This window comes from Molothrus ater, chromosome 1 (assembly GCF_012460135.2).
Source record: "Molothrus ater isolate BHLD 08-10-18 breed brown headed cowbird chromosome 1, BPBGC_Mater_1.1, whole genome shotgun sequence".
NCBI lineage: Eukaryota > Metazoa > Chordata > Aves > Passeriformes > Icteridae > Molothrus > Molothrus ater.
In genome coordinates, this window is record NC_050478.2 from 128,745,482 (window position 1) to 128,771,662 (window position 26,181).

At 41.7% G+C, this 26,181-nt stretch overlaps 1 protein-coding gene across 1 annotated transcript; it reads left to right on the plus strand.

Moving 5' to 3' along the window:
• The first annotated feature begins 396 nt into the window (after window positions 1–396).
• AZIN1 (antizyme inhibitor 1) lies at window positions 397–26,181 on the plus strand. The gene is made up of 12 exons (XM_036400973.2): window positions 397–675; window positions 6,253–6,390; window positions 13,202–13,399; window positions 15,427–15,600; window positions 15,862–16,034; window positions 18,658–18,792; window positions 20,289–20,370; window positions 21,192–21,266; window positions 22,337–22,502; window positions 23,032–23,150; window positions 23,325–23,539; window positions 24,162–26,181. Exons 3-12 carry the CDS (start codon window positions 13,298–13,300, stop codon window positions 24,271–24,273), a joined length of 1,353 nt encoding a protein of 450 aa, XP_036256866.1. The 5' UTR covers window positions 397–675; window positions 6,253–6,390; window positions 13,202–13,297; the 3' UTR covers window positions 24,274–26,181.

The following is a 26,181-nucleotide window of genomic DNA, read 5'->3' on the forward strand; positions in this document are numbered from 1 at the left end:
TGGGTTCTTTTTCCACCTGCTCAAAGCCGTAGTGACACAGAATAGATCTCGGGTTAGTGGAAGCCATGACAGAAGCACAGATCCCAGATACCGTGTGAAGACACATATGGTAACCACCTGCCCGGGATGCTGACGGTGTCCCTGCCCTGGCTTGTGTCAGGAACTAACCAAAGACCAGACCGCTCCTGCAGCGCTCTCGGTGCCAGCCAGGGCGGGCGGCCCGCCGCGGACACGCCATCCCCGCCGGGGACACAAGCCTCACTTCCCCGGCCCAGCGCGCCCCGACCGCCGCGGCGGGGGAAGGCGGCGGATCCCGCCCCCGGTGCGGTGACGGCGGCCCGGGTCCCGCCCCCCGCCCGCTCTATAAAAGCGCTGCCGGCGACGGCCCCTTCTTCTCGCCCCGTGTATCCGCTCGCTCGCTCGCAGCTCATCGGCCGCGCTCTCATCTCTGCTCGCCGCAGCCCCCGGCCCGCTCCGGCTCTGTCTCTCTTCGCCTGTGCCCTCTGGTCCCAGCGCTGCGCTGCGCTTTCCCCGCCGGCCGCCCCCGCAGCCTATGGCCCTGGAAGGCGCCGCTGCCGCCGCCTGTATTTCTGCTGTAGGTTCCCACATCCCTCTTTAAAAATTCCGCCTAAAAAGAGAAGACGATTTACCAAATCTTTCGGGCCGTTATCTCACGTGAGTACCGGAGCGGGAGTCCTGGGGCTCTCGCCGCCCGTGGGGGGTGGTGGTGGGAGTGAGGAGGGAAGCAGTGGCGACGCCCACCCCAAGCTCCGAGCCGGGCCGGAGGGTCCGTGGTCACCGGCGGCGGGTGGTAGCGTTAGGGGCTTCCCTCTGCCCGGGGCCTGGGGCTCGGGGCAACGCAGGGAGGGACGGGCAGCGGTGGTCGTGGTGCCCGGAAAGGGCGGAGGGGCAGCCGGCGGGCAGTACTGTGGCGGTGACTGCTGGGGAGGTTTGGGGATGGGGCCAGTTCCTCCCGCTGCCCTTTCTCCGCCCGGCGGCATGGGGCGAGAGCGGCTGCCACCGGCAGCGGCAGATGGAGAGCGGCGGAATGAGTCAGGGCCGGAGCTCCCCCCGTCCCCCGGCGCGCCGGGCGGTGCGGGGCCGCAGTGCGGGGGCCGAGCGGGCGGGCAGCGGGACCCCCGCACCCGGGAGGTGTCGGCGGCGGCGGGCGGAGGGTCAACGGCCGCCGCGCTAACATGGCGGACAGCGCTGCGTGCGAGCAGTGACGGGGCGGGAGCGGAGGCCGGGCACCGGGGTGAACGCTGCGGCTGTGCCGCCGGTCCCCTTCTCCCGCAGTCCTCGGGACGCGGAAGGGCGGCGGGGCCGCCGGCTTCGCGGCCGGCGGGGGCTCGGGGCGGCCGCCCTAACATGGCGGATTCCTGCGGAGGGGGGCTGTACGGTGTCTTCCCCCTCGCAGCCGGGGCAGTGCCCGCGGCTGGAGACCCGCGCCCACCGGGCGCTGCTGCCTCTCGCAGGGCGCCCCTGCCTGGGAGTGGGAGCCGAGGGGCGTCCTCGCCTGGATCCCTTAGGGCGAGGGACTGCCCGATGCCCTGTGGCAGCAGCCTGGGCTGGCAGCACGGGCTGCGGTGCGGGTGCTGCAGGCTCCCTTTACGCGTGTGACCCACACGCCGTACGCTCCCCCGAGCCCCCGGGGGCAGCCGTGTGTGACAGGCTTCAGCGTTGGCAGCCTGACGGGGGCAGAGGCAGAAGTGCTGGTGGCATGGCCGCGGCGTCTCCTCGCCTGCTTCTCAGGGGCCATGTTGTGCTTCTGTGAGCGTGATTATCCATCCGGGCTCCCGCTGCCATGCTCCACTTTTCCCCTCACCTGAGCTGCACGAGGCCTCCTCACCTGTCCCCTCGGCATGGTCAGCAGGGGCCACGCCGAGGAGCAGGGCGGCAGCGCCGGCTGTCAGAGCAACGCCCGAGCCGTAAGGGCATTGCACAAGTGACGCTTTCCGGGACTGCCTTCACGCTGACGGGCCGTGGGGTCATCCGGCATTTGGAAGGGGAACCCTTCCCTCCCGTTAGCAGTCCTCTCCCTTTGCCCGGGGAGTAGTTCTCTGGTCATTAAACGGGTGCACCCTTGACCCTTAGTGTAGCAGTAGCAGGTTTGGTGCCTCCGGTCCTCTTGGAGGTCTCTTGGTTGAGCTCAACCTTCTGGGCTTGGCTGTCTCTGCCAACGTATTTTGGTCCATTTGGCCACTGGTGTACTAGTGGCTTTTGGAAAGTATGGAGAAGAGATTCTGGTTCAGCTGCCAGCTGAATTCTTGTGTGTAAAGTGTGTGCACCCGAATGTTGGGGTAGCCAAAGTGTGTGCGTGTTGCCTGCAGTGCCGTTCCCTGTTTGGTAGGAGGACAGCAGAGTTATAGTGGTAGGAGATCAGTGGAGGTGTCTGTTCCTGGTGGTAGGGGAGCTGAAGGCACGGTGAGCAAGTGGGCTCATGTGTGCATAAGTGGGACGGTGTCGTGGTGTGGCTGAAGAGGATGCTGGTATGACTAAGTACTGGACAGCACTGCAGATCTTTTCCAGTCATCAGTCTGAGCCCATGAAGATGCCTGTGTGTGCTGGGGGTTACCTGGTTGTGGTGAAAAGGCAAGAAAGTGAGCTTAAATCTTTTGAGCCTTTCTGAAGGCATCCCCTGCGGTACTAAATCCTGTACGGCTGCCTTGTGCCTGTAGGCAGGAGAAGCACTGCATTTCAGACCTCTGCAGCAGTCTCTGGTGACTAACCAGGATACAATTGTGTAGTCCCAGTCGGTTGTAGCCACCCTGAATGAAAACACGGCGTGAAGGCCAATAAAACAGCGTAGAAATGCCTACCATCTAGTCAGATACGTGATTGGGTCTCTTGTGTGTGAGTGGATTGGGGGGTAGTCCTGCCCTACTTCTTCTGCCCTCCCCAGCTGCCGGATTTTTGTCTCTGAAGACACTGCACTTGCCCATTATTCTTCCTTGGATAAACGTGGGAGGCAGTGGTGCTGGGGGGGAGGTGGGGGTTGTGAATAATGGTGATGGTAGGAGGGGTTTGTTCCAGTCTGGACTGGTCCAGTCTAGTTCTTTCCTTCCTGTCACCGTGTGAACAATGCTGCTGCTGCTGTGGCTGATGGCTGTGACAAGGCAGCCCCTTCCCCGTGTGCCTCTGGCTGTGGCGAGCTCCCTTCTCTGCCTCCTCTAGGCCAAGACCCCCAGCCTGCTCTCCCCCATCCCTCCTGCTGGGCATTGAGCTCCAGGGGAAGGCTGTTAAACCCCAGAAAAAGGAGGCTCTTTGGGAGGGGGAGGGTGTTGTTTGGTGGTGAGCAGCTGTGGGAATGTTTCTCCTGTGGGCACAGTTTTACTGGAGGCAAGAGGCAGGATTACTGCCTTTCAGCACTGCAGCCGGCCCCTGGACCCGCAGCTCATGCCTCTCACTGCTCCCTGGAAGGCTGCTGCAGGTGTGTGATGGCAGCAGTGCTGCTGGAAATGATTCCAGCTCTCCAAATTAAAGGGCAGACAGAGTGCTCTGGAAGAGAATTAAGACTGTCCCTTCCTAGAAGCGAGGCTTAATCGTGTAGTGCACTAATTGAGGTATAATGGTAGATTTCAGCTCTGGATGCCGTTGACGTATCACAGGAGCAAGAGTGTGGTTCATGGAGAACTCCTCAGGGAGCTGTGCTTCCTTCAGGACCTGCTCCCCCCCGGGGATCCCCTTGCCACAGTGTCCTCTCCCTGCTCTGGAAAATGCTAACTGTAACTCCAAAATACCTAGGTTTTTCTGGGAACCAGAGTAAGTTGGTGCCTTGGAGTCTGTCACTTGGTGTAAATGTGCAAGGTCATTGTAATTCTAGATTTTTAGGGTTTGGTTAATGGATATTTTTGCTCAAGCCACTGAAGGGTCTCTCCTCAGAAACAGATGCAGTGGATTTTTTTTTTTTTTTCAAGAAAATGGATTGATGCCTGGTTTTGTAGGCCTGTTATCACACACAGGGAGGTGAGGGGGGCCAGTGAACTGGAAAAAGCCTAGCCCTGCTGGGCACTTACAGGGCTTGCTGCAGGGGTGCAGGTGTTCTGACAGCTCTGTGCTGTGGACAGCTGGGGGGTGATTTGGGTCCTCAGGTGAGTTGTGACTGTTGTTGCTTGAGCTGTAGTCAAACCTCAGGAACCTGCTAGTAGAGTATACCAACAGAGGAGAGACAAACACGTGCATATAGGTGCCACTTGAATATTAAAAGGCAGAGCTACCTTGCTTAACTATTCCCACAACTCAAAGCTCACTGCTTAGCAAAAAATACTTTTATACCTACTTTAAAACCTTTAAACAAGGAATGCTTCATTGTGGTTGATAACATGTGCAATTTTTGTAAAACTGGGTTTGCCCATATGGGTTATGGACATCTAACACTCTTGTACTTAGTGGTAGCCCAGCTCTGCCACTCAACAGCAAAATCCCTTTCTACTGCTTAAAATAGACTAAAGTGACTGCAATTGGAAAAGCTCAAATTGTTCCATTTTCCTCTGAATGTTTACAAGTGGCAAAGCTGCACAGAAAGAGCAGTCAGACTATTTTGTATATGTTTGTGGAGATCCTTTACATAAATATCATTTAGGAGAAGTTCTGAAAGACAGTTAGAACTTGGCACAACTCAGAGTTAACTATTGCTACAGAAAATTGTTGGGTTTCATTCCTGCTCCACAGGAATTTTCACTGTGACCTTTCCTCCCTGGGACATGGGAGAATATTTATTGGCATAATATTGCAGGTGTTATTTGGCTGAAGCATTGCATTTTAAGTTTTGCACTTAAGGTTGTGTGCTCTACCTAGAAGCACTTGTGTTTAATGACTTGTTTGGCTAGGAAGGTAAACTTAATTCCTGTCACTGGAAAATTTGTATGAATTGTTGAGTATGATCAGAAGAGCAGTAGGAAGTAGTGTGACTACCAGTTAATTTTAAATGTTGGCCACACCTTCCTGTTGTGTGCAGAACTAAATGTTACTAACTTCTTGCTTTAGTGAAAGAAAAGGATAAGCTTATATGTAATACATATGCATTAATTCTAGCTGGCAAAATTCTGTAATATCTCAATTTTGAAGCATCGAGGTTTGTTTTTAATGTTGCATGCTAGTAAATGCTAATTTATGTGGTAAAGCTGCAGGGATTGCTCGGTGGGAGCTGCTGTGAAACAGTTACCCTCAAGTTTCATTACCTCTGTATGTTATGCAGTACTTCATGGAGTGCACTTGTTTAGTTTTCCAATAGCAAGAATTAAGTGAAAAGTGTATTTCAGGAGTTTAACTTACAGGGCCGTGATCTTTTGTGTGGGGTGATTCCCAGAAGTCAGGCTTTTGTAGTCAGCTCATGTAGTATTACTTAAATAATGGAAGTAGGAATGGTTCATTTTTAGAATAGGTTGATATGTTCTATGTTTAATGCCATATATCGCAGTGACTTTGTAGAAACTTTATTGTATGTTGGGTTTACATGTGACCAATTTGGTAGTGTATTTAATTGCATGAAAATTATTGTTGCTTTTAGGAGGAATAACTTCTCAACAGGCCTAATAAATGTTTCCTTGACTGCTTTTATGCTCATTGTTCTGTTTGTGTGATTGCTTTACCTTGAGTAAGCTAGCCTTGTACTTTAAAATGCTGCTTTGCTGATGTGTGTAATAGCCTTTAAGGGCCAGCTGAAATGTTTCCTCATTCCTGAAGACGAGCATAAGTTACTTTGTTTTTACTGTCTTGCTCATTTCTGGATTTGTCTGTGTGGTGCTCAGTTTCACTATATAAAGCACTATTTTTCACCCACATAGCTTTTTCACCCACATGCCATGTTCATTCACAGCAGAGGGAGTAGGAACGTGGCAAGGGAATTCTAAAATAGAAAGGAAGTAGGGAGGGGAAGAACGCAGTGGTTACAGGGTTAAAAACACTTCTGGGAGAGTAATCCAGTGTTAAGGCATACTTACCCTACCATAGGATCATGTAGAGATCTTTGCCATTAGTTTTGAAAATCTCTCATTCAGACTGTGAAACATAAGTAAAATAAGCAGTCTCATGTGTTTTAGCAGTTCTTTGTACATCTGCCTTGTTCTGGCTCAGAGTTTGTATTAACTCTTGAAAACTGGGTGTTTGATGTGATTATAAACTTCCATGGTGGGGTGTTGCAAGCCTCCTTAAAAGCACTACTGAAAAGGTATTTGTTACATGTTCTATGATAAAGCTTTTATTCTGTTCTGGCTATGAAATTTATTTTTGTGTGCATTTTTCTCCCTACAGGGCAAAATCTCTGATCAAGTTTACAACTATCCAGAGGGCTTAGGAGAAGTGCTTTATAGAGAGCAGTTCGACTTCAACGCTGAGCCACCTTGGGAACCTAGCTGATGATAGTAGGGTTCCATCTCCTAACTTGTCCATGTAAGTCTCTCTTCATCTGTATGCAGGAGGATAAGCACTTGCAAAAATACAGCTTGTTTTTTGATAAGCAAGGTCTGGATGTAGATTAACAAAATTACATAGGACTTTCATTCAGGATGGCGAGAGGGACTAAACTAAACATTTTATTCACCTAACACATTTCTCAGTGCAATTATCTGATGAAATTCTGCAGTAAACTTGGTAAATAAAGCTACTTTTCTGAATTAGGGGTGTTGGCTGCAGAAATCCTGAAATAAAATGCTGTAACTTCAGTCTCAGTGATAATTCTGAAGTCATGAATTGGACTGCATGACTGTTAAGATCAACTCATGACTTGCTAAGTGCAGTGTAGTTTGAGTAGTTTATACTGAAATAGTTAAGATTTGCTATTGTAAACAGTAACTCAGGCTGATCATGAAGGGTGTGCCTTCCCAAATGCCTGTCTCCATTATTTGTTAATTACTATCCATTTCCGCAAATAGTTGTAGTGGGGTTAGAGTAGAATGTGGAATTTAATGTTGGATGGAAAATGTGTACCAGTTATAAATGCCTTTATATTTTGAGGTGGCAAATGAGTATTAAAGGAAAACAAGACCATGATAATGGAAAACAAATGAATGCACTTAGCTCATCTTAAGGAGCATAGAAAACTCTGAAATGTATATGGTTATCATGTTCTGTTAACTTAAAATAGTTTTATGTGGTTTTTAACAATAGTCTTAGATATTACAAATGCATTCAAGCTGACTTTATACAGTATTTGTACAGTATTACTTTTTTCTTTTCTAGCTGAAGGCATTTTTGTTTGGCTTACTACCTATAAATTATGGAATGCTTTTTAATGTAGAACTTGCAAGTGGTTAAGTACATCTTACTGAGCCAGGTACTTTTTAAAGACCACAAAGATTCCAAATGCCAGTTGTGTTAGTATGCATCCTAATAAGGTACTTAATGTAGATAAGCTCGTTCTTTGAAAATACCACAATTGCTGAGGCACAGGATGAGCTTGGTTTATCCTGACTTTTGGCTCTATCTCCAGAGGTTATGTTCTTTGTTTTGTTTGAAATTTACTGAATTAACTGCATATATCTGGTTCTTTGTAGTTGAATACTCCAGTCAAGTGAATTCAGTTAACACTGAGAATTTTCTGAATATCACTGTTATGTTTAAGGTGTGGTTTTTATAAGCAAAATAGCTGAGAAAATTGCCTCTCCTGTTCAGTTTAAGTTTTGGGTTGCTCTTGTATGTGGCTAGAACTCTTGCATGACATTTTGCATTTGAACAGGAATAAAGTAAAGTAGTAAAAAGCTAGGAAAGGCAGAAGAATTGTTAGAAAGGAGTGAATAAAGTATACAATCTTAAGGTACTATAAATACATCTTAATTTCTAAAACTGTTCTAAAACTGAAGAGAGTTTTGGCTGTGACAGAAGTTCTTACTGTTGAGATGAAGGCTGTTCTGGTACCTTCTTTGAGATATTCCTTCTCTAACTGGTAGACTCCTGTGCTGTGACAAATGATACAAGGTATAAGTTGCCCTAGAATGGAAATGCCACTGGATTTGCTTCATTTGCAGCTGAATGTTCAGATAATGTGTATTTATTTTGAGGTTGGATCTATTACGTGTTCAGCAATTATGTACTGTACACAAATAGAAGTGATTCAGTATTGAATGTAGTGGTGATGTAGGTAGCAGTGGTGTTTGCCAGGAAATCTGCACCTGTTTTGGTGTGCTGAAGCACAGGTCATTGCCTCAAATGCAGCTAGGATGCAAGTTTAAAAGCTAATTGGTACTTTGTCTTGTTCAACTTGCAAAGTGATTTAATTGCAAAAAGGTCAAGTGAGCTTTTAAATATCACTGTAATGTTATATGTTAATGTTCCAGTGGAACTAAAATAAAAATCTTCTGTCTGAAGAAGGTGTACTTACATTTCCATTAAACTCACTTCCTTTTTATCATTTTCTCCATCTCACTTTTTCATTGTATTACACTGGTAGGGGAAGACTGGGGGTTTAGTTCCGTCTGCTCTTCAGGCTCTCACTCCCTGAGCAGTCCAGCAACTGTGGCCTGAAGTCTTGCTCCTTTAAAATCTTTTCTATGTGTTGCCCCATCTGATTGGCCAGAAATGATGGAAGTCTGATGTATTGGCAAGCCCTGGCTATGCTAAGTGGAAGCAGTAGCTATCTGGACTCACTAATTGACAGTCCAGGATACTAATTTTGAAAGCCTTAGTAACCTAGTGTAGCTGGAGCTGGTGGCAGCTGGGGAACAGGAGGGCTGGGGGCTGGGAGTTGTGGGGGCAGTGGGGAGGCCAAACACTAACACTGACTGAGCAAGTAAGGAGATGGAATAGGGAAGTGACTGCTGGCACTGTTGTAAAAGAGAAGTGCTGCTCTGCTACCACGGAAGCATATGTGCACTCAGAGTAACCATTCTTTTGTAAGCTTTGTGACCTTCTTGGGTCTGAATAATGTATTCAAACTTGAGGAATGCAGAAGGAGGTTTTTGTTCCTGTACAAGATGCTGGATGGGCCATTATTTTTTCAGTTTCTATCCCAGTTGCTTGCTTCAGCAGAATTGTTCTTTCTACACTGCTCACTTAACTGTGTGGAATGCTGCTGAGAGAACAGCATTCTGAAGCTGCAACTGACCTAAGCTGTACAGGTACCCTACTTATGGCCTTCAGTGGATTTGTGCTGAGAGATAACTTGAGTAATGCAAAAAAAGACACCTGTTTCAGCATTTCCATCAGCTAGTTAGTGGTGGTGTTCAGATAACTGAATTACAGTTGGTGAAATGGTGTCTTGGAATTTTTTTAAAAGATACTTCCATTATAATTAGGTATTCCCTGCACTGAAAGCGGAGGACTCGTGTATAGGGAGTATATATATAATATATATACTTCTCTACTATACCTGTTCTGTACTGAATTGCTCGTGTCAGTGACAAAATTTCTTTTTTTGATTTGTTACCCCTGTTACCCCAGTATTGCAAGGAATGAGAAAATAATTTGTTTTTAGCCCTTTTTGATTTTTGCATCAGCATAATTATTGGTCATAAATACTTTTGTTTAATAAGATGTGGTTGAGAGGCATTATTTGGAGCCCATTTCATTTGCAGAGACTTTTTTTGCAGAGGAAATTTTTAATGAAAGACCCAAACCTATAGGTGTTTGGGGTTTTTAAAGTTCTTTTCTTAGGCCAAACAATGCATAGTTTGGACAATGTAAAGAAAATAAAATTTTGTGTGTTACGGATGCTTACATGTGACAAGCGTGTGTTTAGACTCTGTTCAGAGAATTTTAATTTTCTTTTATTCCAGATGTCTGCAGTAATTGCAGTGTTTAAATATGTACACTTTTATCTTAGAGTTCTTCATCTGGGAAGCCATTGTGTTAAAGAGCCTGAGGATGTAATGCTTACTTCAAAGAAAGCAATTACATGCCTATGTAGAAGTCTCATACCACTTGACAGCTTTTGTTTGACTTAAAATATATGTCCTGGAGCATTGTGCAGACTAACATTTCAGGTGTGAGAATGGGTGGTGTTGCCACACCAAGTCTGTCAAATAATGACTTGCAGTAAGTCAGCATTTCCAGCAAGGAGTGAGCCCTGTGCTCTAATGAGTTCTGACTCATCTTACAGACATCAAAAAAGTCCTAAACCATCATTTAGATTTCCTTCTGCAAATTTTATCACTGATTCTCCTCACCCTCCTCAGGAGGGAACTAGTCAGGACAGAATAAGGTGACAGCAGAGTCCCAAATCCTACTGTAAGGTATTAACCCCTTAAAGAATTGTTTCTCTAGCCACTGTCTTGTAGTGGTGCTGTAGCAGCGCTTCTAGGAATTTGTTTTTTCTTTGTAGAATATTCTTCCTATCAAGACTGAAGAGATGTAATTTATTCCAAAAAGGGGAAATTGGACAGTAGTCAAACATTAGCTTTTTTTCTACTAGATTAATTTTGTTAAAAGGAAAAGCTTCCATGTCTTGGATGTGCTTAGAAAAGGCAATCACTGTTTAGCATGCTGGGAGAGGATATATCAGTTGTTTATGGTTTGTTGCAATTGTCATTGAATCTGCACTGGCATATATTCCTTTTGGTGTACCTGCCTCTTGACCATAAGATGCTTTTTGATGAATGAGCAGGAGACAAGTCTTGTTTAGGAAATAATCTTAATCAAAACTAACTTACTAGATAATTGTTCTTTTTGTTGGTGGTGGCTTTGGGAGTTGGTGTTAGAGTCCTCCCCCCCCATGCTTTACTTGACCTGAGTCTCCCCAAAATTAAAGGGGCAGCTTTTGAAGGAAAGTATACTTTTACACCATCTGTCTGAAAGCTGTGGACACCACAGTCATTAACTATGGAAAAAAAAGCCTTTCTTTTAAGACTACTAAACAATTAGCTTAAATCTACTCCACTGTAACTCAGATGAACATCCATGCTCAAAGAGGAAAAGTGTGCAGTTAATTAGATTGGGCAGCTTCATTTGAAATACCAGGTACAAGCAATTAGCTATGTGTGTCTGGTGAGTGTAAGAATCATTCAGGGCTGTGCCTGGTTCCACTGGGTGTGCTGAGACCTTCCAGTAGGGTAGATCTGGGGTGGAAGGGCTCTTGACTGTCTGCAAGCTTTAGAGTGTAGGAAGTGGCTTGTAGCATGGAAAAAAAAAACCTCGACCAAAATTTAAAAATCTAGCTAAGTAGTGCCCTTATATATACAGTAATTCCTTAAAATGTTTCAGTAAAAAGCTGATGCCAGCATTTCTTTCTTGGGGGGGGGGGGAAGATAACTCAGCTTTTTGGTCCTCTGCCTCTGAAAACCATGGATATTTTATGAAGATGACTGTAGTGTTCATCTTTGTTGGACTGATTCTAAGGCAAACTAAGTTCACAAGCTTCTTCAGTGGTGGTATTTTTTAAGGAGTTTTAGCTATTAGTCTCATTCTGAGATATGACTGACTAAAGACTTTTCTGGTTATTATAGTCTACCACCTAGTCATTGTTTTTATAACTCATTAAATCCTTACACCAATGTGATAATTATCTTGCTCTTCTGTGATTTGGATCTTCAGGATTCCCTTAATCATAGGACTCACTATATATGTGTGAGACAACTTATTTCTTACCTGCTCTACTTGTCTTTATCATTCAGCTTCTGAACAGAACTGAATATTCTTGCTGCTACTGACTTAGCTCACCTGGCAGTAAATTCCTCTTGTAACAAACATAGGGGGCATGTTTGAGTTGTGCAGAAAGCATATTAAAAAACCCTGCTGGCTCCTTTCCCGTTATTTGGCATAATGACAAGCAGGAGCAACTGCTGCTTAGTTGTGGTAGTATTAAACTACAGCAAAGTAACTTTGTTCCTATTGTTGACAACATTAACCAAACCTATGTTGCAAATTGTGTATTTTTTTTTTTTTTACTGTATGGAGGTGGTGGATGAAACATGAGACTGAGTTAATACCATGGCCCTGTGATGATTTGAAGCCAAAATTATCTTAATTTATATAGTCTTAATGAAGTATTTTTGGCTTTCAGCTGTAATGGTTGTGGTTTCTATAAATACTTTTAATTAGAAAAATAATTCTGCTATTGTAAATCTAAGTGCAGGTGGCTTTAGAAAACAACCATCACTTTTTACAAGTACTATGCAACTTCTGTTGAGATATTAAAAAAGCCTTAGGTCTTCATTTAGAGAAGGAATCTAGTTAGCTAGCTGGTTTTGATCCATCTTGTGTTAGTCATAAAGATGACAGTTGAAACAAAAATGTGGTCAGTGGGTTGATGTAAGCTAAGAAGCTGTTTTTAAACAACACCCACAACTCTAATGGAATGTGAACTGCAGATTGTTCTATTCATCAAGTAAAGCAAATGAAGGTATATAGTCAGCTGTTGGTAATTTTCTGCTGTCTGCTGATTTTTACTTGAGATTAGTCAATCTGCATTCTAAGACTATATTTAACAGTATTTTCAGTGTTTTGACCTTGTTGATTTAGATTGTCTTTTGGAAAACACTGTATAAACTACTAACTACCAAGCTAATTTGCAGTGAAGATCTGAGGAGAAGCAAGATGCAAATAAAGTTAGACTGTAACTGTTACTTTATTTTAATAACAATTCTACTTGCTAAGGTTATCACTTTTTAAATTACTTCTAGCCTAGTGGCTTCTTTTTATTAACCTCTGTTTTGCAATTAACAGTTTTAAGTGTTGTAGGCAATGTTATGAACAGAACAACAAAATAAATGTCTAATAAATACGATGTGTAAATGCAGTGGTTATAAATTAGCATCAAAGGAACTAGAACATTAGTACAGATATCACTGCTAACATTTAATCAATAAGCTACAAGTTTTGTATAACAAATTCAGGAATGTTCTGTTACAGGCAGTCTTCCAGTTGCACATTTGAATGCTAGCATTGCTTAAGATGCTTTACTTGAAAAGAACTGAGCTGAGGCATTTGTACAATTATGCTGCACTCGCAGTATTTTCATAGTTTGCATAAACTCAGTGCAGATCAGTGTGCATACAGTCTGGAATTCTTCTCAAGAACAGCCTTGCATCAGTTGTATCTGGAAGTTAGTGTCAGATTTTAAGTACCTAGCTTCTGTTTTATTCTTGGCTTCCATAGAATTATTCTATCCATATCTCTGACAAATGCAGGGTGAGCAGAGTAAAACATCTTTGGTCTTTGTAGAGGGTGTGTTACTGTTTGTAGGACATCAGGTGTAGAAAGCTGATTTTTAAACAGCAGCATGGTGTGCTTTGTGCCTCTTTTTCCATTGACACTTGTCTTCTTTCTACAGTTTGTTGCATAATTTAAGGACCCGGATTTAAGGCTTGGAAGCCCATCCCTTGTGTTTCTTGGTTTATGACTGTCGGCTTTGTGGAATACGGCTGAGATGAAAGGATTTCTTGAGGATGCAAATTACTCCATTGGTCTGTTGGATGAAGGAGCAACTCTTGCAGATGTTATTGACAACTGTATTTATGAACATACTCATGTAAGTTTGCTTTTCAGGTCTTTTCATTTAGTTCCCTAAGTCTTCAAACTAGGTCAAAGTATTTTAGAGCTGATGAGCTGACAGCAACAGAGAAGCAGTCAGCTAAGCCTCACTCACCTTATTTATAATGTAGTTTCCTCTTCTAATTCTGCTGCTTTGCTGTTTTCTTGCTTTGGGCAGAATTCTGTTGGGGAAATTTGGGCATCAACTCTTACTGTCCTGAGTGTGACTAGCAGGAAAGTAGTCTGGCTGATATAATTAAATACAGGTTCCCATCTCACTGTTTGAAGAGATTTTATTAGCAATGGGGTTTAGATCAAGCACCTAAAATTATCCAAGTGGATATATTCAGTTAGAACCTTTTTGTTGTTATTTCCTTGAAAATATGGCAGAGTTCTGAAAAATGTTTATGCTGAGCCTGTTTAAAGCCATGTTTAAATTTTCTGTGGGCCATCATGGTTAATATTCATACATCTTCCTGTTACCCTCTCCCCAGTGGAAACTCTGGTACAAGCACATTGTGAGGTTCTCTCTTTCAAGAAAAACTGTAAAAGCTACTGAAGTTCAGCTGCCAACTGGAAAGAAAGTTGAATAATTCTGTGTATACAGTAGTCATTTTTTGCATAAGGCTTCACTCATTTCTTAGGAGGCAGGAAGATGTAGCTTTTGTTCTGTAGACAAAATTGTAGAAAGAGCAAACTTTAAAAATGTTTCATTAAGCAAATCCTGTGTTCTTCATATGCCATACCTGTGAGTTGCTCACTTTTCCCTTGGTTTATCAGAACTAATATTCATGTGCAAGTGGTCAGCCTTAGTACATCAAATAGCTAAATTCCATGGCCTTCTGAACTCAGGTGTAGGATTCCCAAATCCTGATTCCTAATATTCTTTTTCTGTCTAGCAAATAAATAGGTAAACTACTGGCAACATGTCATGTCTCCAACCACTGACTGGCTCACAGAGGATAGCTGCCTCCTGCTGCTTTCATTTACTCCTTTAGCTCAAGGGGTAGAGGCCTGTGCCATGGATCTAAAGCTCCAGATCCCAATCCTGCTGGTGACCCGTACAGGGGGTCAGTATGCTTCCACCCGATGGAATTTCTATTTGTGTTTTTTAAACAGAAATAAAGACTTTGTATAAAATAAGCCACAACATGTAGAGTTTCATATCTGCAAAAGTCAAGTGCTAGAATTAACATTTGATGTACAGTCTTGATTCAGATCCATCATGTGTTTTGTGATGGTCTTTGATTGATTTACAGTAGGGCATTCACCTACAGTACTTTTGCAGAGTGCACATTATGGGCAAATCTGGAATGATCTGTTTGCAGTTGGATCCACTACACCTGCATCATGACTCAATAGTGAGAAAGACTATATTGTAATAGATGTGCAGAACTTAACATTCCAGAAAAGTCTGTGCATTTTCTTAAAGATTATGTACTTGATTGTCACCTTTAACGTGAAGTCTAGTTCTTAAAATTCCTTTTGAACTTCATTCTTCACAAGATGTGGAGAACAGTCTCAAACTTGACTTCCTGAACTAAAATACCATCAAACAAATTTTCAGTAAAACAAGCTATTAGATGTTAAAATAATGTTAGTGCATCAGATTTTATTCCATTTATAATAAAATAATTCATTGAGACTGTGGAAGCTTTCATCCCAATGGATCTTCTTCCTATAAATAGCTGCAGACTTCTGAAAATAAAAAGTTGAAAAAAGTGTGTAACTTAATCTGTGTTTTTTATAAAATCAGCATTTGGCATTTAAGTAGATTCTTTTATTCAGGAATCTCAGAATATTGTCAATAGCATTCATAATATCTCTGAAGTGGTAGGTATTCCCTTTGTTTTTTTAAAACTAGTTCATATTGCTAGTTGAACAGAAAAACATTATTCAAGGTCAAATCTAAAAGTTAAGAGCAGGGTAAAAAAAGGTACATAGTTCTTTAAGACTTGGGGTTGTTTGTCTTGACAGCAAACCTACAATTTCAGACATTTTATTTTCCTATTCTTCCTTTTGCAGACTGGAAAAAAGGCATTTTATGTTGGAGATCTTGGAAAGCTTGTAAGGAATAACATGCAATGGCAGAACGTGATGGCACCAATAAAGCCATTTTATCCTGTAAAATGCAATTCTACTCCAGGTGTACTCGAAATTCTGGGAACCCTTGGTGTTGGTTTTGCATGTTCCAGTAAAGTAAGTTTTTCTTGCCTGTGTGCCTTATTTTCTTTCATATGTCTGCTGGTGTAAATTCATCTCTTCGGTGCCAGGTGCCATGATTATAAATAACATTTGAACTGTGAATTCATTTGTGACTCGCTATTAAAAATCTGTACTTCTGCCCTAGAAGCAGTAGATAGTTTTCACTTTAGTGTGGTAGAGGAGCACATCTAATAAAAATTCAGGAAAGATGGTGCCATGCACTTTGTCAAACTCTGGTATGCTCCTGCTTTTCAGTCTGAAATGGCATTGGTACAAGACCTGGGCATTTCTCCTGAAAACATCATCTACACAAACCCTTGCAAGCAAGCCTCTCAGATCAAGTATGCAGCGAAAGCTGGGATAAACATCATGACTTGTGACAATGACATTGAGCTGAAGAAAATTGCACGTAACCATCCAAATGCCAAGTAAGTGTCAAAATCTTGGTTTTGCTTTTAATGTAGGGAAACTTTTTGCCTGTATACTGGGTGGTTTGAGTTGCAAGCAAAGTTCATGGCTTCTTTAGTACAAATCACTTGTATCTGTTCTTCTTCTGTCTCCTTCGAAAATAGCTTTTTTGCATCTCTTCCTACTGAGTCTTGGCTTCTAATACAATGGCCCTTGGTTTGGGAAAGATCTTGGGAGAAAGTGATTTTTTTTTTTTTTTTAGGGCAATCTTCATGTAAAGGTTTCAGGGATTAAAGTTCAGAAGTCTATTATTTCATCATCTGCAAATAACATCTTCCTCCTGCTCTGTTTTGCCTTCAGTGTTATGTTCCAGGGAGTTGTATTTGGATATTAGTGGCTCTGGCTGAAGTCAGGGCTGAGCTACCAGCAAATGACCATGTGCATTGGATCCCACCTGGGGTTTGGGCACACTCTGCAGGTCTATTAAATATACCTACAGGCATTTCCACATAATTAAAACAGGGAGAAATTTTTTCAGTCACTTTGGTATTAGCTCAGCTGCTCTCTGTAGAATAGTGGTCAAAGCTGATAATCTGGCTGTTAAATATGGCAACTTTATTGCTAGTAATGTATAATGGTCTTTTGGACTGACAGGCACTCCTGTCATTTCACATCACATCCCTCACATATGAATGCTTTAACTTTGGGCCATGCCTTTAAGAAATATGGAGCCAGAGTGAAGTGAATGTTATAGTGCTTTGCAGTGATTGAAGATATAGCTTTCCATAACTGTCATTGGAGAAACTGAATTCCTGATATCCTTAACAAATTCCTTGGTTCTGAACAGTCATGATTAAAGTATTGTGTCATCTCCCAAAACTGTGACTTGTTTTGGTGGTTTTTTTGGGGGGTGGTGGTATTTGAGAGAGTTTTTTTCTTTGTTCAAGACTACAAGATTTAATATTGCTGTTGCTGGTGATTACACTTCATCCTCATGGAAGTCTGTTTGTGCTTTGCATACTGGAGAGAAATTTCTGTTCAAAAATGTTATGCATGATAGGTAAACTTTCTGTAACCGCTGGCCCTGGTATACTTAGTGGATTCGAAAGCCTTGGCAATGCTAAAGCTGACTGTTAAACCATTAGTGTTTTACCAGTTATTCACTGGTGGCTTTAGAGTTTTGTTAGTTTTTATGTTGATTTATTTCCATGATTCTAACAACTTCTTAGATTTCTAGAAGTCAGATTTAGTGGGTTTTGCTTGAAAATACCTTGATTCACTTAAAATGCTGCTATAACAATTTGTCAATTTAATGTTGGATGTCTTAAGGAGAGGTTTTAACTAATCTTAATATGAGGTTACAAATCATAGTATGGATTTGAATTTTTCTATTACATTTTAAAGAGTTTGACTTGTAACAATTTTTTGCTTCAGTTAGCACATTTTTCCAAATGCTTCACAGAATATTGTTTGACTACAGATTTTTTGAACACAGTTTTCTGTGCTAGTGAGAAGCAGGAAAGGAAATGCTCGTGAGTTTCTCAAGATGAAATGGTACAAATTAACAAGGATTGCAGGGCAACCTGTTTGAGAACTCAGGACCTTTTGCTCTTTACAAAATGCATGTTAAACACACCAGGAAACATTTGGAAAGTACTTGTAGAAGTCATGGTAGATGTTAGGCCAACTGTAGTGGCCAGGCTGAGTTCTGTTTGGTGCTTGTCTTATAAAGAGCTGTTTCACTCTGTGTGTAGAGTTTTTTTCACTCATTTACACTCCTCATCCTGGTTAGCTGCAATGTGCTCTGCCCAGTCTGCACGTATGTCATGACACCACCTCTGTTTAGTTTAGTGGATGAATAATTACTTGATCTTATGGGGGGGAGGGTGTGGCTTTCTCAGTGGACAGCAGTTTGAATTTGGGAGGTTTGGGGGTATGTCTCTAGAGGTTTGGATGTGACCATGCCTTTGCCCCTCAAGTGTTACTTTAACATAGAGAAAGGTCAGCATTGGCACTGCAGTTTGCCAAACCTACCCAAAATGAGGCTTTGACCAGACAGAGGAAGGTGTTCCACTGCATAAGAATGTAATAAATGGTGCCTGCTGCCTCTGTGCTCCACAGTGTCCTGGAAGAAGGGGCAGGGGATGGACTGACCACCCTACCCCCTCATCCTGAGTCCATGTGCTCAGCCAAAAGGGGAGGTTATGTGATATCGCCACGGTGTGCTTTCAGCCTGGATGCTGAGTTTAACTAAATCTGATACATGTCTGGCTGAAGGGGAACCTCTGGGCTGGGGAGGGGTACAGAGATGGGAAAAATCATATTAGTCTTACTGATTTTTTGAGGAACTATGCTTTATTAGAAGGTAACATTATTTTTTATTACAGCACTCAACAGACTCTTGCTGCTGCAAGAGTCTTAGTTGCTGCATTTCGAAATCCCTTGTCCTTGTTGGCTCCATGTTTTAGCCCCTAATTGCTAGTTTTTTCTCTGTACAGGATTGTTATTATTAGGTTGCCTTGATTCATCCATCGATGGAGCTGGAGTACTGACAACATAATCAACACACTTCTGACAATCTTCAGGCTTCACATGTGCTGATGATGTAAACCAACTGCCCCAATCATCTTCCCCTTCTCTTAGGCTCTTACTGCACATTGCCACAGAAGACATTACTGCTGGTGAGGAGATGAATATGAAGTTTGGCACCACCCTGAAGAACTGTAGGCACCTTATGGAATGTGCTAAGGAGCTGGGAGTCCAAATAGTTGGTGTCAAGTGAGTAACTTCATTGTCCTCTGCTGGCTGAATAGATATTTGTGTGAGGTACTTAACATGTAAAAGAGAAAAGGATTTTTCCCTGGTGACACTATTTTACAGGGTTTTTTAAAAAATCAACAAAAACCCCAGACAAACAATATCATATTAATTTAGAATTGTGAGCTTTTGCTTGCAAGCACAAACTAGTATGAAACAAAGTAACTATTACAGGGATCAAAACAACAGGAAATTAAGTATCATAAATTCCTTCTGTCAGCATGAAAACTAAGTTTAGAAGCCTCTCTTATTCTCTAACTGTACTCTTGAGCTTCTATGGTAACTTGATTTGTATTTTTCCACCAATAAACATCATAACAGAAGTGCTAGTACAGCATGGAATAGGTTGGATAGTTTGAACAAGATGAACATGGGGTCAGATTTTGTAAGAGTTAAGGTTCTATATCACCCTTTGATCATCTCAAGACAAAATACTCAGATAAATTGTTGGCTTGCAGGTGGCAGGAATGAATCCTAGAGTTCCAAATTCTTACAAATCTGTGGTATTTTAATTGGAAGCTTGATGGATATTTTACTGAATCTGAGAAAAATGCACGCACAAGTCTGCTCTGTCTACCTTCAGCTACAAATCTATCACATGCTCATAACTGTTTTAGGAAAGCAACCAAACAAATAAATGGGTCATCAAGACAATAAAAAATTGTTAAGCCAGATTTTGATGATTTAAACCGCAAATGTTTTGTTGTGTATCTGTTTGAAATGGATGTTAAAGCATAAACTGCAAATGTCTTAAAAAATAGATACTACTGAAAAAAACATTCTTCTTCATATAGTGTCTTAACCAACTTTTATAAAAACCATTTGCCTCTTGTGCATTTTTTTAAAATAATTTTTAAATCCACACATGGATTCATGCAAGTAAGTTTGAAAAGTGACCTTTGCCTCAGAATGGCATTCTTTAAAGGAGTAGACTTAGAGTAGAGAACACTGTGTCTCGGGTGTGTGTATGGTCTGTCTAGAAGCAGTGGGCCATATGCCTCTTGAGGAATCCCATGGGAATGCTGGCACTTTGTTCTAGCACCTCAGTGACTAAGTGCATAGGGCAGTACTTGAATCTCTTGAACAAGGAACAAGAGGGGATTCAGGTGCTTGTGGTAGGCATCAGTACTTCTCTGCAGCTTTGGCGCTACTGAAAAACAGCTTTCAGCTACTTTGATAGTGAAGACTGAAAAATTCAGTAAATCTGTTGTTTCTCAAAGATAAGAATATTGTGGAACATTCTTAGGATTAAGAGGAAGAGAATTCTCAAGTACAAATTCAATAGCAGGCAGTGGTGGTCAGAGTTTCTTTGCACAGTTGCTGTATATTATCATTTAATCTTGTTTTGGGGCACTTGGGAATGAATTGCTTCTGTTGCTGTTTTATATGATGAAATTATTTGCTTGGTCTGAAAGCTGCATGGTTCAGTGTATTTACTGTGTTTTTATTTCTTTCAGATTTCATGTTTCAGGCTCTTGCAAGGATCTGCAAACATACATTCATGCTTTGTCTGATGCTCGGTGTGTGTTTGACATGGCTGTAAGTACATCTATACTCACAAGCAATTGCTACAGTAGAGGAGCCATTCTATTCTGATTATATTAACAAACCAACTACATTCTTTCCAAAAGAAATCCTTGGAAATTGAACTTTTAGTAAGGGACTAAATACTGCTTTGTCATGTGTGATAGAAGTAAAACCAACTTTGTCCTAATTATGGTAATGAATACTGTCCCACTGACAGGCAGTAGCCTTACATGCTGTTTAAATTAGTTTCCCACTTTGGGTCAAGCCTTTTTGATATTCAAATCTCAGTCCTGTAAATACACAACTGATGCTTTTAGGTTACATTGAAATTGAACAATTGTATGCTGGCATTTATTGTGGTATGAGGAGTTTGTAAACTAAACAGAGAAGACTGCAAGTCTTTTTACTCTTATTACTGCAGTGCCTTAGCTGTGGCTGGTAACGTGTGGGGGCAATAAAACTGAGGATCTCACTGATCTTTGTGCAAATTTGTTGCAGTGGTCTTGTCACAAAATTTGTGAAATCCTAAAATTGTTTTGTCAGAATACACCACCTGTTCAGCAAATACTGTCTGAATATAACAAAAGCCACAAGATGGGAGTTGATATTGCTGTGGGGCTTGCAGAGAATTGTATAACCAGCCTCTATTGACATCCCAGTGCTTTGCTTCTAGATTTATTTGAGCTGTACTATGCCCTTACTCCCTCATTAGATGAACTCAACTAAATAGTTTCAAAAGCTTAAATACACAGAAAACAACCACAGTAAGGAGCAACAAAATCTTTTTGCATTTACTGTTGTTTGCGTACTTACATTCTGCCTATGCGTTTTAGGAAGAATTTGGCTTTAAGATGAACATGTTGGATATTGGTGGGGGCTTCACAGGTTCAGAACTTCAGCTGGAAGAGGTATGCAATGTGTTGGAAATTGAAACTCTTACTTTTGAAGATATTGAGTGTTTAACCTTCAAACTGTAGCTTGAATTGATAGCTGAAACATGGTTAAGTTCCATGTTAGACTGTAACTCAAGATGTTGCTAGTTGGGTTTGTATTCTTGATCATGGATAGTGTAATCCCTTCTTGGAGGTGATCATGACTTCTTTTTAACCCTGTTCATCCGGGGTGAATGCTCATTTAAGTGTGTTAGAGATTAAATTGCTATCTGAAGCAGCCTCAGCAATAATACTTCAAGGTTTTTCTTGACTATTGTCCAGCTAGTGACTCTTGCATGGTTTTGGACAGAGTGCCTTAGCATGCTTTGGATCATTAACCCTGTTGCTACTGGATGAAAATTTCCAGTATTTTGCTTTGGAACAGAAAGCTAAAGGTCTTGATTTGGCTGGCCTCTGATTTGGCCTAAATGCCACCTTTAGTATGAAGTGGCATGTAGAACAGGATACCCAGTTTACACTGGTATGTTGTCTTAAACACAGGCTCCATGAATTCAGCACAATGAAAATGAGGTGTTGCTTACAGCAATCAGGGCTTTTCTCTCAATTCTAATGGTTCTGTTCACGGATCCAAAATAAATTTGTTAATCTTGACATATCTGTCCTAATATATGAGCATTAGTATTAAATAATTCTGTTTCTAATATGATACTATTCAGAACTGATTATGAAAAGGTCCTTTACCCATTCTTGTGGGTTCATATGTAATTTTACATTATCTGATGTGCTGGATGGGCATTGAAGTTACTGGTGCACTTGTAAGTACCACAGCTTGAGCTTCAGTTGTGAAAAGAGACTGTGTAGTACTCAGACTCATGGTTCTCAATCTTCAGTGTTTAGCAGAATGACCAGTTTTCTTACATGTTTTCTTAATAAATTGTTTACCTCTGGTAAAGGCATTTCTCAGAGATTGGAGGGGCAGAGTAAGCATTTGGTGTGCTGACTAGACTTGTTGCTGACTGGAAGTATGTGTGTGATACATCTGTAAGCTGAGTTCTTTGGCCTTACCTCTGACTTCAATTTCCTAGGTTAATCATGTCATCAGGCCATTGCTGGATGTCTACTTTCCTAAGGAATCTGGTGTTAATGTGATTGCAGAGCCTGGATGTTATTATGTTTCATCTGCATTTACACTGGCAGTGAATGTCATTGCAAAGAAGACTGTTGGGTATGATAAACTTCTTCCTTCTGGAGGTAAGGGTTGGATTTGTTTTCTGTGTTATGACTCAGCACAGGTAACTGCCCACTATTAGTTGGGATTGACTAGTTTGTTTATATGTTTAGTGCATCCCCTAATTCTTACACTGTAATATGCCTTCTGGATTCTGACCATATGTTATCTGTGTGTCTCACTGGTACTTTTATGTGGCACTTCTTGTATCCTTACTAGGTTAAACCTGTATTGGGTGCATCACAGATGGTGTGTTAGAAGGTTCTGTATTAGAACATAAAAAATCATGTCACAAAGCAAGCTACTTCCCTGATTCTCTGGATTTATATTCTTAGCAGTGGTTATTACTAAAAGTATTAATTGTATTAAGCCTCTCAATGTTATAACTGAATTTATAATCTGGTCTCATACAGATTACTCTGCTTGTAATTCTCCTATTCTAGTATATATGGAACCCCCTTGTCAGGAGAAAGCAGCTGACTTAAGTTAGATTGCAGAAGGACTACTTATGACAAAACATGCATGCAAGACAAGTTCTTTTTTTACTTCCAGTGGAGCAAACCAGGAATGATGATGAACCAGTATTTACATATTACATAAATGATGGTGTTTATGGTTCTTTTGCAAGTAAATTGTCTGAGAAACTGAATACTATCCCAGAGGTTCACAAGGTGAGTCCTTCTATATTCTTCAGAGGTAGTCCTTTCTATCCTTGTCTATTGAATATATATTTAACACTTCATACATATATAATTGCATATTATTTATTAAATTAACCTTCTGTATATTTGAAAATTCTTGTTCAATAAACTGAAGCCTGAATTGCCTCAATCATTTCCATATAGAAATACAAGGAAGATGAGCCTCTGTTTGCAAGCAGCCTTTGGGGTCCATCCTGTGATGAGCTTGATCAAATTGTGGAAAACTGTCTTCTTCCTGAGTTGAGCGTGGGAGATTGGCTGATCTTTGACAATATGGGTTCTGGTACCTTGGGTGAACAGTCCGCCTTTAACGACTATCAGAGGCCACTGATTTACTACATGATGTCTTTCAGTGACTGGTAAGGAAACTGTCTTGGTAGTGGCAAGGTTGCTTTTGCTTCCTTCAGGAGTGTACACTTACAAATTACATTCAGCGGCAAATACAGGGAAATGCTGAGTGCAAGAATGTGCCTTTTTAGTTTGTGGATTTTTTTTTGTCTCTGTTGTTTTGACTGCTGAGACTAAACTGAGCTCTGTGATAAAATGCCTACTTTGCTTTAGGGCTGACAAAGGAAAGCAGAATACCTGACCGATCTTACCTGTGAGTTCAGTGGCAGTCGTAAAGTCTTGTACTGGCTTAACAAAAGCTGTTTAACATCAACCTTTGAGCTTTCCTAATACACATATCCACAGCTTGTGTGCAGTGTTGTCACCACCGTGGGCAGGAAGGGGAGTGATGCTCTTGTGGTGATGGGGGAGTGTGGTACCCCATTCCTGTGCTCAGGCAGGGCCCTGTGCTCCCACCCTGGCGAGTGGCAGCATTTCTGAGTGCCAGGCACTGGCACAGCTGGGCTCCCTTCTGCTGAGCCAGGGCCAAGCATGCGGGGGCAGTTGGCTGCACACACTGCGTGGCGGCTGCTTTCTGAAGGGAAATTGAACCGGAAAACCTGCTGGTACATCTCTTGACCTTTTCTGCTGCAGGGATGAGATGCAAGATGCTGGAATTGCTTCAGACACATTGATGAAGAACTTCTTCTTTGTGCCTTCGTGCATTCAGCTGAGCCCGGAAGAACGCTTTTCCACTGCAGCTTAAACAGGCATTAACGCTTCATTTAGACCTGCAGTTGCAAGTCTGTAGTTTGTCTGGTCAACATTCCAATCTGGAAGAAATGGAACAATCTTCAATTCAATTCATTCTCTTCAAAACTTGAAAACATATTAATAGTAATGGGGACCAGGCAAAACAAGCTACAGCTACAATTCAGTGGGAGGGGGGGAGGGTTAGATAATGGTGTCCAAATTTAAAATCAAGTTCATTCAACCCCTGAGCGTTAAATATGCAACAAAATGGATGACTTAGTGGAGATGGAAACCCATCACTTGGGTTCTTCAACAGTTTACATACAAGTACACAGTTTTTATACTAAGGATTCCTGTTAGAAAAGTCTTGTAAAGTTATTGTCTTTCGCCCAGATATATCAAATGTCAGTGGGAGACCAGTGTGACTTCATTAGATGTTTTAGTGTATTTAGAATGTGTAAATTTGTGCTTTGAACTGTAGTTTAATAAATGTAAAATTGCATCATAGTATTTGTTGTATTTGACCCATGATGTATCCCTTGTATGATTGCAATAAAACTTTGTGTAGATTTTACTGTTTTTCAGGCTAACTTTGGGAGGAGCTAGGCAGATAGCTATAAAGTAGATGTATATATGATTGATTTGAGAAGCTTTCTTTTCTCAAGCCCATTGGTTCAGCTTTGTGTTAAACAGTAAAAATGTTAAGATTGATCAATCTGTATGAAGTGAAAGTCATGTAAGTTCCTGGAAGGCTAAAAGGCAATTTGTGGTGTGTTTTTAGAGCATGACCTTAGATTCAGTTCTTCACACCAACCAGCTAACCTGCACTAGGCATGGGTGTGCATGGAGAGGTTGTCCCAGCTTGTGTGCATGCAGTGCCCTGAGGCAGCATGAGTTAGTCCAATTCTGCATGTTGTCACAGAACCTTTGGCTCCTTTTTTAATAGTGTTTGTTTGAAAAGTCTTAACTTTCAACTTTAGCTAGTTCTGTATAGTGCTGACTCTAGGGTAGGGCTGCACAAGACTACAGAAACCTCAAATGCTCTCTTGCACTGGACTTCATTTCTGTATCCATAATGTAAAGGTAAATCAGACTGCTGCAAGTATATGTGCATTGAGTAATGAACTGCTTGAACTGGTCAGAGAATTTCTTTTTGTGTTACTTTAGCCTCTCAATTTCTTCAAGGTCCTTTGCTTGCTTTCTCACTTTAACTTTCCCTACTTGAAGACTGGGGGGTGGAGGAGAAGGGGGTTTTAGGGTTTTGAAATAATGCACTGAGGCCTAGATCCTACAGATAAAAGGGACTTTTTGAACCCTTTAGTTGGAGGTAAAATTTATACCCTTTGGCTGCAAGTGTACTTCACACGAGTGCCAGCCAGGAGGAAATTTTATTTTCTGACTCTGTAAAGGAAAGGTTTTATGAAACTTCATTAAGTTTTACTTGAAAGTAAATTCTCAGTTTGGATTTTTCAGAACAGTTTTACAGGTCAGTTAGGAGATAAAAAATGGCTTATGCTTTGGAGATGCAGTCTAAGAAGCACTTATTACTGTAATTAAATGTACAACTGAAAAGGGAGTAAATTAAAGGGGGGAATGTGTGATTTGGTTTGGTTTTGGTTTTCTTTTTTTTTTAACCTGAAGTTACTTGCTGACCCATGTCAAGCAGTGATAAGCTCTTCCATTTACTGTTGAGGTCTTTCTAGACAAGACAGACTGCTGTGTGGTTTTTGACTAAATGCAACTACAGTTGCCTAAGGTTAGATAATCAAACAGGTTTCTGTCATACAGTTTTTAAAAGTTGTTTTATGTTAACATACAGAGAAGTAGAAAACAATTTCTCTATAAATGCAGCAGTGGTCAGAGCAGAAATACTTGCTGTACTTGAAGACAGTCTGCCATTAAAGCCAACCTGGAGTCTGAA